Source organism: Plectropomus leopardus, chromosome 16 (genome assembly GCF_008729295.1).
Source record: "Plectropomus leopardus isolate mb chromosome 16, YSFRI_Pleo_2.0, whole genome shotgun sequence".
Classification (NCBI taxonomy): Eukaryota; Metazoa; Chordata; class Actinopteri; order Perciformes; family Serranidae; genus Plectropomus; species Plectropomus leopardus.
Window position 1 is genome coordinate 25193977 of NC_056478.1, and position 15439 is coordinate 25209415.

At 39.0% G+C, this 15439-nt stretch overlaps 1 protein-coding gene across 1 annotated transcript in view; it reads left to right on the top strand.

Annotated features, from left to right (window-relative positions):
• Positions 1-15439, top strand: part of myo6a (myosin VIa) — a 183421-nt gene that overhangs the window by 17210 nt on the left and 150772 nt on the right. The window contains exon 2 of the mRNA XM_042502963.1: positions 10777-10911. Coding sequence (XP_042358897.1) covers positions 10795-10911 — 117 coding nt within the window. The 5' untranslated portion in view covers positions 10777-10794. The remainder of the gene's footprint in view (positions 1-10776; positions 10912-15439) is intronic.

The following is a 15439-nucleotide window of genomic DNA, read 5'->3' on the forward strand; positions in this document are numbered from 1 at the left end:
GTGATTTGCAATGCGATTTAGGTGCGTACATAATGCGTTCATTTTTTAAAATCAGATTAATCGCCGGCTGACTCTCCTGTCTTAACAGGTGGTACCAAGCTGAGTTTTAAATCTAGAGTGATGATACTGGTATCTTAAGGAATCCAGTGGTACCATGTCTTACCAGCTTCTCATTAAGGAAGATAAATAATGCTCTAAAGTTAGTAAATAAATCAAATTAAGAAAATGCAACTAAATTTAAAGTAAGCTTAGCAGTTAGATATAAAGTAAACATAATTAAGATTGTAGGTATATTCATTTTACTTTTTCAAGGCAATTGGTTTCCAAGATTATTTGAAGTGAGATCAACTTGTCAGATTTTACAGTGTAGACATCCTTTACTTTCCTTTTTTAGTAGTATTAAGCAATTGTAGTGTTTGTGGGGCACCATATGCCTTTCTTGATAGGAAACCGTTTAGGAGTTGAGTTGAGTTGCAAAGATGTAAAGCAGGGATGTTGCAGTTTTGGTCACAGAGCAGTTACGCTGCTTGATTTGGTTAAAATGATTTTGTTTGTGCTGGTATGTAAAGTGTCAATCAAACGCTGGAGCGGACCAAACAACTGCACCATGTGATTTTTGCCATAATTTCAAACTACTAAAAAATCTATCTGATTGTGAATGATTTAAAACAATCTCAAAAGTAACCTGAATAACAAGAATGTAACACAACCCACAGCAGTTACAGTTGTGTGTGTTGTGCTTGTGTCCTGCTCTGTGTACTTCAGCTGTTCATTAAGTTCATTATGAAGATTTAGTGATCCCATAGTAACACCTCCTGTAATATAGCTCTTCAACATGCCTGCCTTTTGTCCTGTTTCTACCTGATTATCATTATTCAAAACATGTGGCGGATTTGCTGTCCGATAATGCTAATAATGCTCATGTACATAGTGAGTTGTTTCGCCATGAACTGTTTGTGACACCAGAGAAGATAAAGACACACATAACAAGCACTAAATGAAGTCTCCTCCTTTTAGTCTCATTTTTGACCCAGAACTTGATCCCTGTCTTGTCATTGGCCACACTGGTCGTTTTTACAGCTCTGGTTTTCAGTGATGGATTTTGACCCAAAAGCCAAAAATACCACAAAGTAGATGTTTTCACAGAGCAAAGAAAGCAGCCTGTCAGTGTGACGGCTTCCCAAAATATCCTCCCTGAGCAAGTGTGCACAGAACTGTGCCTGCTTGTGTTCAAAGAGACTCAACTGTGAGGATGAATCAAACATTGTTCACTTCGTGGGAACATTTACATGAACTGATGCTCACCGTGCTCACATTCATTACCGGTTTGGCTTCAGTGCACCCAAGCAGCTGCAGACTGGAGAGTTTTGACAACCTTTTCTTTATGCACCGCTGCCTCAGACACACCGACTGCCACCATAAAAGTCCCCTCTACCAGGCATATGATTTCTCATAAGAATTAGCATTGCAGTGTATAAAATCACCATATTCCAGTCCATTTACACATGATTAAATTGTTTGTTTGGTATCTTTTGCTACTTTTATCCAGCATTTGACCCAGTTTTCCAAGCAGAGCAAAGAACCGCAGCTATTTTAGCATCAGTATGTTAGAATATGTAAACCGTGAGAGACATTGAGTGTGTAACCATACACTGGACCTCTTTGTTGTGGGAGTCAAAGCAGTGGGAAGGCCAGGTGTGTTTTCTGTAGAAAGAAAGACAGTCAAAAAGGCTTCTGTTTGTAAAATTGTACACAAAGCTGAAGGTGTCTGAAGGTAAATCCTGGTGTTGTGAGGACACTTAATGTTAAAATCAAATGCAGTAATTCAGGTAAATTTGTAATTTTAGCCTGGAAATTAATTCTTGACAATTTCATTGTTATCTGCAGATATTTGCTTTAAAATTAAATATTGGAATTGGCCAACATGCTGATTTCTGCCAATATGATAAACACACACACACACACACACACACACACATATATATGTGTGTGTGTGTGTGTGTGTATATATATATTGTATACAATCAATATTACATGAAGTGAAAAGCATTGCATTATATGTCTTCATCTGCTGGTGGGCCATTACAATAAGAGTATACTTACTGTGATGTTAATTTCACTATAGCAGAGACTTAAAAATAATAGTACTCGACAGAATAGTTAACAATGAAAATAATCATTAGTTGCTGCTTGTGTATGAATCAAGCCCCCTGGAACTTCATTGCATCAGTTCAGTCAAGACAGTCCACTTTATAGCAGCTAGCATTATTGAATAATATGCCTTATAATTGTATGTAAGTGTCAAAGCATCAGTAATAATAATAATCCTGATAAATTCATATTTTACTAGAGCCAAAACAATTATGTAATTGATTTTGACAACCGAGCCACCCAGCCATTTTACAGAATTATTTTTACCTTCCATGCAAAAATCTCAAATATTATTTGGTTTCAGCTTATGAGTTGTGAGGATTTGCTGTTTTCTTTGCTTTATGTGATAATAAATTGATAAGTTTAGGACTTTGGACGGTTGATCAAACAAACAAGACATTACAAGATGTCAGCTTGGGCTTTAGAACCTGGCATACACAAGAAAACCCTCATCATTTTACCTCCATGTTGATGTCTGTTCACGTGTATGTTATTTAAAGTGAGCAATAACTTCCCAGGACTGGTAAAAAGTGAATAAGTCAATAATTTACTGAACTTAAAATGGCAAAAAAAGTTGTTTTAAATGCACTTTGCACAATTTGCATTTTCTCCCTCAAATGAATGTGTTCCCTCAGTGTCCCCCCAGTGCAAAATCTTCAAAACAGTTAGCATAATGCTTGTGTGCCTGCTGGATTAGAAACACACTGGCTCACCCTCTGATGGCTGCATTGGGAACCATCAGCAGATATTCACTTCTCTTTAATTTCTCACATGACTGAGGATGTTAATGGAAATAATGTTCCAGAGAATGCCGACAGCTCGATACATGTTAGCTGTGAAGCAGGATTTTAATATTTAGGGCAGCGGCTGCAAAAAGAGTGTACCATTTTAGTTTAAAGCTTTTATAGACACACGTTAATGTGATGAGGAGTTCAAGAGTCCAGACTCTGCTCTGCCATTAGCTGACTGTTGTTGAGGTTTCTGAATTCAAACCAGAAGGATCAGACTGTTGTTGGGTGACACTTTAAAATATACACTTTGCCCTGGTGTTAAATTTAATGTGGAGTAAGGCATGTTTTTTGAAGTTTAATGTCAGAATTTTTAGGTTAGAGATCAGAAATGAACATTTGATATATAGTTTACCAGCTTGGAGAGATGAAAATGAATAAGTAAAAGCAGGTATTGTTTCCTGAGGCCATCAGGGTGGTGAGCTGATGATACCCTCAGCCTGGTCAAACACAACGTGCTCCGTCTCTGCACTATCCTCAACATTTGCATATTTTCAGGCAAGCTTGTGCACATTTTATTGTATATTTGAGTTTACCACTGTTGATTTTCAGCCCTAATGTAAATTAAATTCAAATCATAAAATGAGTCACTAGATAAAACCTGAATCACACTCTCTCTGGCCTTATCGGGTGGTCCAGTTTATTGCCTGAAGTTTTTGTTGGCTGCCAGGTTCATGGTGTTCTCTTTCGAAGAACTGAAATATTTTGGACTGTTTAGTTTTTTTCTGACATTGTTCGGTTCTTGGAAATGCGCCTTGAGGCAAATTCTCATAGCGAATAATACTTTGGTCTTAAAAATATAAACAGCTATGAAAAGATAAATAATCTAACCTTTAGTTTTTGTGCAGAAATAACAGCACCACATTCAGAAAGGCAGTACTTGAACTCTACATGATTGTGGGGTTATTATTTTAACCTTAAATGTCAAGTTTATTTCTTCTTCGTCATAAATTATTCATTTAATTCTTCGTTGGTCAGGCGTGATGGGGGTCCAGTAGATGGGGCAGGCCGCCTCACCAGTATATTGGCAGAGGTATGGATGGATTATGGAACGGGCCTACAGGGCATAGGCCCAGAGGCCCCAAGTGTCAGGGGCCACCTGGCCTTCACCTGCAAAATGTCATTAAAATCAACACCAAAAAGAAAGACTCAAAATGACTACAAGGACATACAAAAAAAATCACAAAGAGATGCAATGGAAGACGAAAAATTACTAAAAATGGGTAAAACAACCACAAAAAGACACAAAATGACTACAGACATGCAAAACCACAAAGTCTATGTGCCTTGCCCCTGTGTAGGAGAGGTGGTGGGGCCTTTTGCATAACTGTACCTCAGGGCACGTTGTCTCATAATCCGTCCCTGGGCAAAGGGAAACAATTCCTGAAAATGAAATTTGGACTGACCACAGGCTGTACAAGCAAAGCTATGAACTGTTGATACTGTCAGACTATTCAGCAGTGCAGAGTTTAATGTTTAAAATGTACTTGAACATTTTTGTCAGATCTGAGGTCATGACTTCAAAATTTGAGTAGTATAAACAGATGAAGGGGAAGGTTACAGGTTTGTTCTGTTTGCTGCCATGTTGACGAGAACACCTCCTGGAGAATCATCCCGCTTTTGAATTGCAGCTTGAACAACTGCTTGACTGCATTCTCCATAAGGATATCCCATAGTCTTTAATTTCCCAGTTTGCAGGAACACAGTATCATTAATCCTGACATCATTAACTGTAATAACCCATATTTAATAACCTCTGTCAGCCAACCAGAGTTTTTATTGGTGTTGCTCAACCCAGTATAACAGCTCTGGATTACATCACATCCTGCGTGCTGGTAGAAGATGTTCAGTGTGACAGTGATGGTGTGTGTGTGGGCTGAACAGAGTGTTTGGTTGGAGCAGGTTTGATCTTGTCTTTTCGCAGCTGATATTGCTGCTGTCAGACCGAAACGAACCTGCTTTTTGTGATTGTACTTACTGTAACTTTTTCCCCGATTGTTTTGGAGAAATGCATCGACTTTAATTCAATGAATTCATGATGTAGGATTATTATATTGATCAGAGGCTGATGTTGAAAGCCATTTATGAGACACTTTAAAATTGCTCTGCAGAAGCAGCAGCACTGCAGACATTTTTAGTAGTAAATGTTCCCAGTGGGAGATTTAATTTTTTTAATTAAAGCAGGGGCTGGCAGTTTCATCTTGGCGTCACTGGCAAAAGTCCCATAATAACTTTCTGGCATATTGTAAATCAAGTCGACTGAGAGAAAACTAGACTGCTGCACCTCCTATTGGCTCTCATTTTAGGCTTTAGAAAATCGAACCTGTGACAGAAGACTGGCTGATTGTATTCTACAGATGCATTTCTTTGGCTCGTTCCTTCAGTGAAAACCTGATTGCAGAGTCCTGTAATTCCAAACTATAGCTGTTTGTTACCAGCAAGCCACCATTTTGTTTTTTGGATGGGCAACTTTCATTATGTCACCCACTAGTGGGAGTGTTTATTGGTCCAGTGTAGTGCAGTGCATTCTGGTAGATGTAGTTTTCTCTGGTCATGTAGCTAAATACATTTACTCAAGTACTGTACATAAGTACAACTTTGACATTCTTTTCCTTTATTTGACTATGCTGTGATTACATTTTACTTCTGGAGATATGCCATGTACATACTGTTTCATTAGTTGAGAAAATATGATTCATTTATCAGATAAACTCAACATTATGTAAAATTGTCACAATTTCCAACTTGACCAGCGGCCTAAATGTTATTGCATCATCAATAATAATACAATTTTATTTAATAAAGCTACATTGACAGGTTCCAGACTGCTGTATTATGAATACCTTTCATATTCATTTTCCATTACTTTTAGTTCTTTAACATTTTTAATACACAACATTTTACACAAGTTTTTATTGTGCAAGGTTGATAGTAGAGTAGGTGGATATTGACTCTGCATGTTTCAGTATTGTGCGTTATTTTGTAGGATTTTTATGTGATGATTTGATGAAGCCTGGTGAGTCTTGCTGCTGTTGTTCTGATTGCTGTTGAGGCAGAAGTTGTGGCACCATTTCACTGCATCATCATTGAAACAGTAAGTCAGATACCGCCTCACAGGGTTCATCAGGAAGTCAAGTGGACTGGATATTGACCTCCTCTCAGTTATTCATTTGTCAGTGCAGCCTTCTTCTCAGCAAGGAAAGAATTTAACATCCTGGTCAAAGAGTCCATAGCTGCAGAGCTGTTGATCACATAATGATTTCTCACTGCAACACCAAAATTCACACCGGATGTGACACATCCGTGTCCATCTGTCCAAGTCTAATCTCTTTAATGTCTCAGAGTCATCAGCAGCGTACTGAACGTCAATGTTGTAACTATTCTTGACTTTATATGTTTATTGATCCCAGAGCAGTTTGTGTTGCAGGTAAAGCAGTGTTTGACTTGTTTCCTGTCCCGTCTCCTTATGTGGCTTCCTTTTATATCACAGAGTGAAATTCAGTGTGGTGCTTTGTTCATTGGGGACATTTTACCAGCCTGACAATGAGTTACCAGCAACCTTTGATCTTTATGTAGCCATACTCCCTTCAGGCCTCAGATGCTCCTGGATCAGGCTAAAGCTGTTACAGTGTTAAGGCCTTTTTTGCTGCTTGTTTAGGAAGGAATCCTGGCGAAAATCTCTCCCAAATGTATATGCACAAGATGGTTTATTTAAGCTTGAACCATAACCACAGTCACTTATTAAACTTTACTATAAAGTCACATAACACAGTTGTCATTGAGGAGGTTTAAGAAACTAATGTGTAATCAAACATATTGCTGCATTTTGCAGAATAGTTCAGTATCAACCTGTTCGTTAATAACGTTTTAATAGTCCACCTTTATTTGAGAGTTGAGAGTGATGGTCACCAAGCCTTTCACAAACTTTTGGACAGATGTACATCATGTAGTCACAAGGAAAACTTTTTTTTTGTTAAAATCAGTGATCAAATCCCATTTAAAACTCATTATCTTTAGTTCTACATTGGTAGCTATATTTTACCTTAAATTAAATTTAAGGGATGAGCTTGGTAATGTTTAGTATTTTTCTCAGGGTTAGGGTTAAGATCAGGGTAATTGACAGCTAAATCAGTATATGACTACTTTGTGCTTTGTTTCTTTTTCCATGAGTAAACTGGTAGAGGAAATTGGAAGAAGGTGGCCAGTGTCCTTAGTGCAGTGATTGACCCTCACTTCGGGTAATTAAATCGCCTGTTAGACGAGGAAAAGGAACTGTAGTAAAGCGGTTGCTTTGCATCCAGGGATGTGGCCCGACCTGTAGCATTAAACTGATTAATAACTTACAGAAACATTGCATGTAATAGTCCACCTTCCCCTTTCTCTTCCTCTCTCCATTACTCTCTCTTCACGTACGCCGCTGCACTACTTCCTATCAAAGTTGAGCGGGGTTCAGTTTGTTGATTAGCGTAAACGAGTATGACTGACTACTACCCCGCTTTGCGTTGAAGCTTTAAGAATCTGCAGATAACTAACACTGAAGCTTTAAAGCCCTAAAAAAGGTATGTGGGACAGCTGTAGTTTTAAACATGGTGAACACAGTGTTTGTAACTTAAACCTGTGACCTTTTAGTTACCGGGCAGGGTCTCTGACCTCTACATAATAACACTGGAACAGTTTGTTTATTTCACCAATACAAGCGAGAGACAGTCAAACTCGTAGTGTCACTTAGAAAGTGATGAACAACTGAGCTACTGAAGGAAACCTGTTACCCTCCAGTCACAGGACTTCTCAGGCTGCACTAATAAAAGAGAAGATTGTTCTTAGATGATTAGTATAGTTTATTATCCTTAATTGGATTTGGTAGCCTCTCAGAGTGGCGCTCAGACAGTGGTGAATGGTGGGGTAATCATTTTAAGTTCTCATAGAAAACTCACTGTTCTTATTAAGTTTGCAGTTTGGCAGGAGGCCACCATGCGAAGAGAGAGCTGCTGAGTGCTGCGAGCAGCTTCAGCTGTGTGGATGGAAACTGTACGACACAACTTGGCTCAGAGTCTCAGATCTTTTTTGCACCCACGTTGGTGCTCCGTGACCTCAGCTCATTCATATGAACACCGTCACGATGCTTTGAAGTGAGGCATTAAAGTTTTTTCTTTAGCAGTCTCATTAACCACAACAAGACTGCTTTAGATACTGATGTAACCTTAAACAGATAAATTGTACTCTGGGCTTTATAAAAACATTATATGAGGACTTAACCTACAATAGGGCATCATCTGCACCCTACCTGTACAGTTCATCCTGAATAAAGGATGACCCTGAGCTGGAACACAGTGTGCATGTAAACACACTGCTCAGTCCGAGGGGGTTGGTGGCTTGTTTTTCCTGTTTTCTTACACATGGTGGTAGTTTGTGGTCTCATGTCCCTCCGGCTGCTTATGTTCAAGGAGATAACAGAGGTGGGAAGTAATGAACTACAGCTGCAGCTCTCTGGTTACATTAACATGTAATTTTCTAAGTTAAGAAAAAAAGAAAAAAAGATAATGAATCCTAATGACTGAGTATACCCTGAGTTTTCTTTTGGCTCCACCAATTAACATTTTTACTCATTCTGTGAAATATCTCAACATCTACCTGATGTGTTGGCATAAAAAAATTACAGACATTCATTTTCTCGAGAGGATGAATCCTATAACTTTGGTGATCCTCTAACTTTTCATCCAGGGACGTCAACAGGTCAGTATTTTAATGTATCCAAGACTTTGTGATCACAAACCTGCAAAACTAATGACTTTCCCATCAGCGTCACCTATACTTTGTATTTTGTAAAAATTAGCATGCTTACAGGCTGAGATGGTTACCATGGCAAACCTTCTAAACATCAGCATTGTGCCATCATGAAGATATTAGCACCTTAATATTAACAGTTAATGTGGTCTCACAGAAAAGCTAATGTCATGACACTAATAATGTTTTTTATATAGCAAAAATCAGCTATTTAAAACAGTTTTTTTTAGTTCCTTGTTAACTTTATGGTCTTTATAGTTAGCCTCATAGTTCTCCTAATGGCAAATGCAAGGATCATGAAAACAACCATTCAGAGTCGAGAAATCTCTAATCATGTCAATCACTGCTAGTGAACTATGGCCAAACTTCCTTGTACTATGAACTGTTAAAATGTAAAGCAAATTAATTCTTAAGTCCAATAGAAATACATTTTAACGTAGTGTAGTTAGATATTCTTGTTGCCTTTAAAACGACTTAGTTTAATTGCTTTCATTAACAAAGTTATTAGACATTTCACCCTCAGTTGAGATGATAATTATAAAGCCGCAGTGCTTGATCTTTTTTTTTGCCAGTACATTGGCCTCGGCTGTGTATCAGAGGTCATCCCCGAGGGAAAGGCCCTCACTCTGTTACATCATCACCACCACTGTAACACGATCAGCTGCTAGTTTGACTCAATAACGCTGTAATTGGTTTGTTGGCTGCCACAAAACCCCAGAGAGCTCAGTCAGGACACGAGAGTTGATGCAGTTTGTGTGTAGCATACAGTTTGACATCCGCTTCTGTTTTTGATTTTCAATAATTCATGTCTCAAACTGAGGCGACCACAAAACAACTGCAGTACTACTACAGATGTAGACGATTTAATCCAACATTAAAAAAATCTTTGAAATCCTTGCCAGTGAAGAGTTTTAGTATTAGACAGTAATAAAATGTTCTTTAAATGTTATTCCGACCTTTAAAACATACTAAGATCCATTTTATGTTGTTTTGCTAAGACCAATAAACCCTATCAAAGAAGAGAAAAGACTCCCTTAATGCCTCATTAGATTTAAAGATTCAAAGGATTTTGTTTGGTTAACTGAGAACATTTATATACATTTCTGAAAGTACAACATAAAAGACTTTGTCAAGAATAAGAAGAAGAAGGTAACTGTCACAGACATAAAAAAACGAAAAAAAAGATGACTTTGGTTGTATTACATGGTTGGAAAAGCAAATTTTAACAAATTAATAACTAAAGCATAAAACACATATATGGATATGGATATGCTACCTAGCAGCCATTGAACAATATAGTTTATTACTGGATCAATCACCAGGAGACCAAAAGATGCTAGCGCAGAAAAAAATGAAGTTTTATTTGATTTCATTGGGATCCATTCAGTCAACTTGGATTCAATAGATAAGGGTAAAAAAAAGCAGCTTGAACTGTATTCTGTCTCTCTTGCAGTATTGCAGTATTTCTACCCTTTCGTCACACACATTCAAAAAAGACATGATGTTTTTTTGGTTGTCCCTCCATCACAGGGATTTTCTTAAAGACTTTGGTGATCAAAGGTCAAGGTCACTGTGACTTCATCTTGGGTGTCCACCTTAAAACTGTGCTGATTTTGTAGATCTGTGCTGCTGATGGGAAGTGTGAAGCATCCATGTCTTGGAGGCATACAACTGCGAGGCTGTATTGCTACTTTTTCCTTGTTTTTACTGTAAAGCCCCCTGTCACTTGGTCCTTGAAAGGTGCTACATGAATGCTAATGCTTATGACAACAACAAAAGTGCATGTAGGTATTTTATTGTCATTACTGCAGCCTGTTTGCTGAGCAAAATCATGTTTATCTTTTTCAAGGATGCCAGAAATGCTTCCTTGCCTCATGGCAGCCATGCATTTTGTATTTTGTGAGGGGACATCAGTAGGTTTTAGGAGCACAAGTGCTATAAAATACAACTCATGAACAAACTATTCAAACTTTAATGTCAAATAATGAAATCATTGTAAGTTACAGAGTGGGAGAAACACACTTGTGACTGTTCTGTATGTCATGTTTTCCAGAGCCCTCAGAGCGGTGCGATGGAGGATGGGAAGCCGGTGTGGGCGCCCCACCCACAAGATGGGTTCCAGCTAGGAACTATAGTGGACATCGGAGCTGACAGCCTCACCATTGAACCCCTTAAACAGAAAGGAAAGGTGAGAGGGATATAAACAGAGTTATGCTTTGGTTTTTTCAACAAATGTTTTACCTTCTTTCCTGACCTCTGGTCATTTTGTCTGCTAGTTTGGTACATTAGAATTTCGATATCCATGAACCGTAGTTGCTGCTGCTGTGGAGAAAACTCAAATGATGCCACTTGAGTCAGCCATGACTGGGTCTAAAGACAACAGTTTTATTACAAAGTCTTGATTTTGATCCTTTTTTAATCTTTCCATTATGAGTCCGACAGTGTTAGTGCTAAATCGTTTGAGTTCTCTTTTAAGGTGGCAATCTAACAAACAATGCAGGAGCAGGAGTTTTCAAAGGTGCATTGAAGGGTATTTAAAGCCTCCGGAAAGTCTCCAAAGTGTCCATATTTGCTGCTCTGACAGAGTCAATCTGGTCCTTCCCGGATCTCTCAACACTACAGTTTCCTGCCAAACCTCTTCCAATATGCTTTCACCTTCAGCGTGCTAATGATTTAACGGGCCACTTAATCTCACGTGGAAGAGGCCACAGGTCTGGAAGCAATAAAGCATCATTCACTCAATGATTCACCTACAGACCCTGCAGTTTTACAGCTAGCAGGTCTAATGTGCTTGAGTACAAAATGAATCAGCGCTATCTGAAGTCAAGTGGCTCTTCACGACAAGACAAACAGGCTTTCCTTGATTCCCCCCCACCCCCTTGTTCAACGTTAATTCACTTTTCTGCTGGATCAGGTGCCATATCGCCCTCAGCAAAGCTTTTAATGTCAGTGAGAGCCTGTCGCCATGGTAACCCATGAGGCTTCATGTCCGTCCCGGTAATCTTCTCCCAGAGGGCCTCTGTGACTGAGTGCTCCCTTTTGAAAGAGCCTCCTCGCTAATTCTGAGTACTGTCGACCTATAAAACACAGGACTGTCAGTCTTTAATGGGAGCAGGGATCTCAGGGCCGACAGTGTTTGCAGTGTTTGGTGTTCATCATGTGGAACATTACAAGTGGAATAGTTTGTTTTAATTGTTCTTACCTGTTGGTGGTAGTCATAAGTCTTTTTTTCACCCAATGCTGCTACGTCTGTTCCTAAATAATTGTCCTAAATCTTATAATTTTGTTAATCAATATTCAACTCCACAAAAGTGTAACTGGCTAGTCGATCATTTACTCTAATGTATACTTAAGCTTGAGGAGCAGCAGTTTTACAGCACTTACTCTGCAATGATGCAGGCAGTTCTCTAGTTTTTATAATGCTCAGTACTCAAAGCGATCACCATCAGACTCCAGGAATATTTGCTCCACCTGTTTATGAGTTACTGTGACTATCAGTCATCCTCTGTAGGCGTGAAAGGCTGCAGTGGACAGTCAGCAGGGTGGCTGTAGTCAGCTTTAATTCAGTTGAAATAGTTATTACTGTCCGAAAAAGTAAATATAATATAACTCCTGCTAACAAACTGACTTTTTCACAAATGAACATGAAACATGAAATTTAATGTATAAGCCTTCAATCTTTGACTTCAGTCTAATCAAATGCACTTTAGTTATGTGGCCTTCTTTCCAGTTGTCTGTCATCCTAATATTGTGACCAAAAGATATTATTGAGATCAGTTGGTCATTATTATGCTGAACTTTCCGTCAATGCGTTAAAATTCAAGTCCATTCTTGTATATTTTCATGCCCTGAGTTTTGACCGAAACCAACCATGTCCCTAAATTAAACCAGCGTTGACATAAAGTATTTAAAAGACAGGTAGCCGTGATTGGATGTGTTGTGTTTTTGGGTTGTCTGTCTGACACCTAAAGGGAATTTCTTCAAATTTGGCACAAACATCCACTTGGATTCAATGATACGATGAGTTGAAATTGGTGGTCAGTTCCAGTTAATTCTAGTTTGAGGCTGTTTCAAAGCCTGTGTTGCAGTGTTTTTGGGTAAAAAATTCCCATTCTTTACCATTGCTCAAAAAAAAAGAAAAAATCAGGTCTTTGTCATATCTAAAGGAAGAAAAACAGTGTCTTTGCACTGTACACCATTGCTGTGGAAGCATAAAAACTTGCATTCTTCAGATCTGTTCTCAGAGGGAGTTTCCGGGCTGCAGCCGAGGCCTGTAACAGTCAGAACAATGTCCAGTCTGTCCCGCTGCAGCCAGTTTGTGCCAGTGTCTGACGATGCGTTCACTCGCTGGCAGACCTCCTGCAATGGACGTCAGGAGAGGGACAGATAGCATGATACCCTGTCATACTATCAGTCACAATGGAGGACTCTTTGTCGTGTAGAGTGTGTGTGTATCACAGAGGACGTCCACACTTTGATCTGCCTCTGCTGGTGATGTTTGGGAGGGAGCGGGGGCTGTCAGTTCAGGTTCTGTTACACTGGATATTTGAAAGGGACAATTCACCCACAAAGCAAAAATACATATTCTACCTTTTACCTGTGAGTATTGGAAATATCAGCTATAGAGATGTTTGCCTTGTCGTTAAAATAATGGAACTGCATGGCAATCAGCTGGCGGTGTTCAAAGTGCCAACATAACATTTAAAAAACTCAACAACAATGTCTCTTTCCAGAAATCTTGACCCAGTTACTGAAGATAATCCACCAACCTTGTGAGCAGTTTCATGTAGGGACTATTTTCTTTCTACCAAACTACACTTAGCAACTGAAGCATTACATGGAAGGAATTGTGCATCTACTTATAGACGAGAGACTTGTGCTCATGACAGCATGCTGACTCATTGGTGCAAGAAGCAGTTGCATGCTTCTTATATCTAAAACTACAAATTGACGTAGAGTAATTACACAAGATAGAGTTTGATCAGAATTCCTACTCGTACTGAAATAAACTAAAACCAACGGCTGCTGTTGAAGAGAAAACTAAAACTCTGGAATATGGGCAGTCTTTCAGTTTATATCAGGCATGTCCAAAGTCTGGCTCTGTTGCCAATTGTGGCCCTTGAACCAATTTTAAAAGACCCTCAACTTGACATTCAAAATATGCTATAGGTAGCACGCCATACAATATTGGTTAATCAAGTAATATCACTTTGCATTTTCTCCCTTTACCTCACAGTGGCAGGACAATCATATAGTTTGTAGACATGCATTTAGTAGGACCTATGCAGGTGGAGCTGATGTGCTTTCATAAATAAAAGGTAAACAAGCAAACAGAACGGTTAGCCAACAGCAGACATTTCCTTGAGTAGCAGAAATGACCACAGCAAAGAGGCATAAAGTTAACAGTGAGGACCAACACTTTCAGGATTTGTGGAAATTTCAATACGTATTTCACAAAATTCAAACAGTTGCATTTGTCTCATTTAAATGTTTTTTTTTTTTTTAAATAAGTAAATAAAAGTCAATAAGTAGATTAATGTCAATAAGTTGCGAAAAAACAAAAATGAGCAGATATAAGTCATAAGTAGATAAAAGTCAGTAAGAAGTTAATTAAGCCATGTTATGGAAGAAGCAGTTGGTCAGCAGGTTTTTGTCACATTGTTTAATCTGGGCTCCATTCAGAAAAGTTTGGACATCCCTAGTTTATATAGACTGCGGGGTGAAATCAACAACCCGTCATTGCTGCAGTGGCCTCATTAGTAAACCCAATGTAGTAACACTGTAATGTATATAAAGGATTTACATGCATCTTAAGCGCTTTTTCAGAGAAATCTGTCCAGGAGCTCCTGTAGGGTAGGGTCAGACGTGGGACAATTTTCACCCAGTTGCCATTTCTCTCCTTAGCGATGATGAAACGGTAAACAGTGCTTAGCTTCTGTTTTTTTCTCAGATTATTGGCCTTGCATCACTTTCCCTCCACCTCCACCTCCTCTTTCTTCACGTTTTTCTCCCCTCCATTCTCTTCACGTGGCTCCGCATTGTGGAATCTGTCCAGTTCGGGCTAAGAATGTGGAACATGCCACCACTGGAAAGAATGAATCGACTGTACGTCACCTTGGCTCTGCAGCCTTGGTGCACTGGAGGCCTGCTGTGCCGCTTTAATAGGGCAGATTAAATAGCCCGGCCCTGCAGAGAGAGCCTGTAGGAGCCTACAGGAGCTGGCACTGATCGGCCTGCAGGTCACAGAAATACAACACCCATTACCCCCTTCTCCAAAACACTGAGGTCACATGTGTCCTATTAAACCCTCGTGTATTAGTTCAACCTGGTTGGTTTTAGCTACAAGAATGTGTGGACAGCCTCTGCATCAGAATTTAAGCAGTAAAAGTGATCCTTGGTGTACAGTTTTTATAAATTTCTGAGTAAATTTGCTTGAATTGTCAATTGCAATAGAAGTTTAAAGTGGAAATATTACTCTGGAGCTGCTAACAACTCATGGACATCAGAAATGTGATGTTCATAAAGGCGCTTAAACCAAAAAGACTGGAAATTGTGGGTTTAAACTTTGACAATGAAGATTGTTTTATATGTTTATCATATATCTTTTTAATTTAAAATTTTTACCCCAAAGTACGTAACATGCAGAAATGCCTAAGTAGTTGGATGAAGTGGAGGTCTAACTTCTTACCTTATTCCATGGCATCAGACGCTACTTA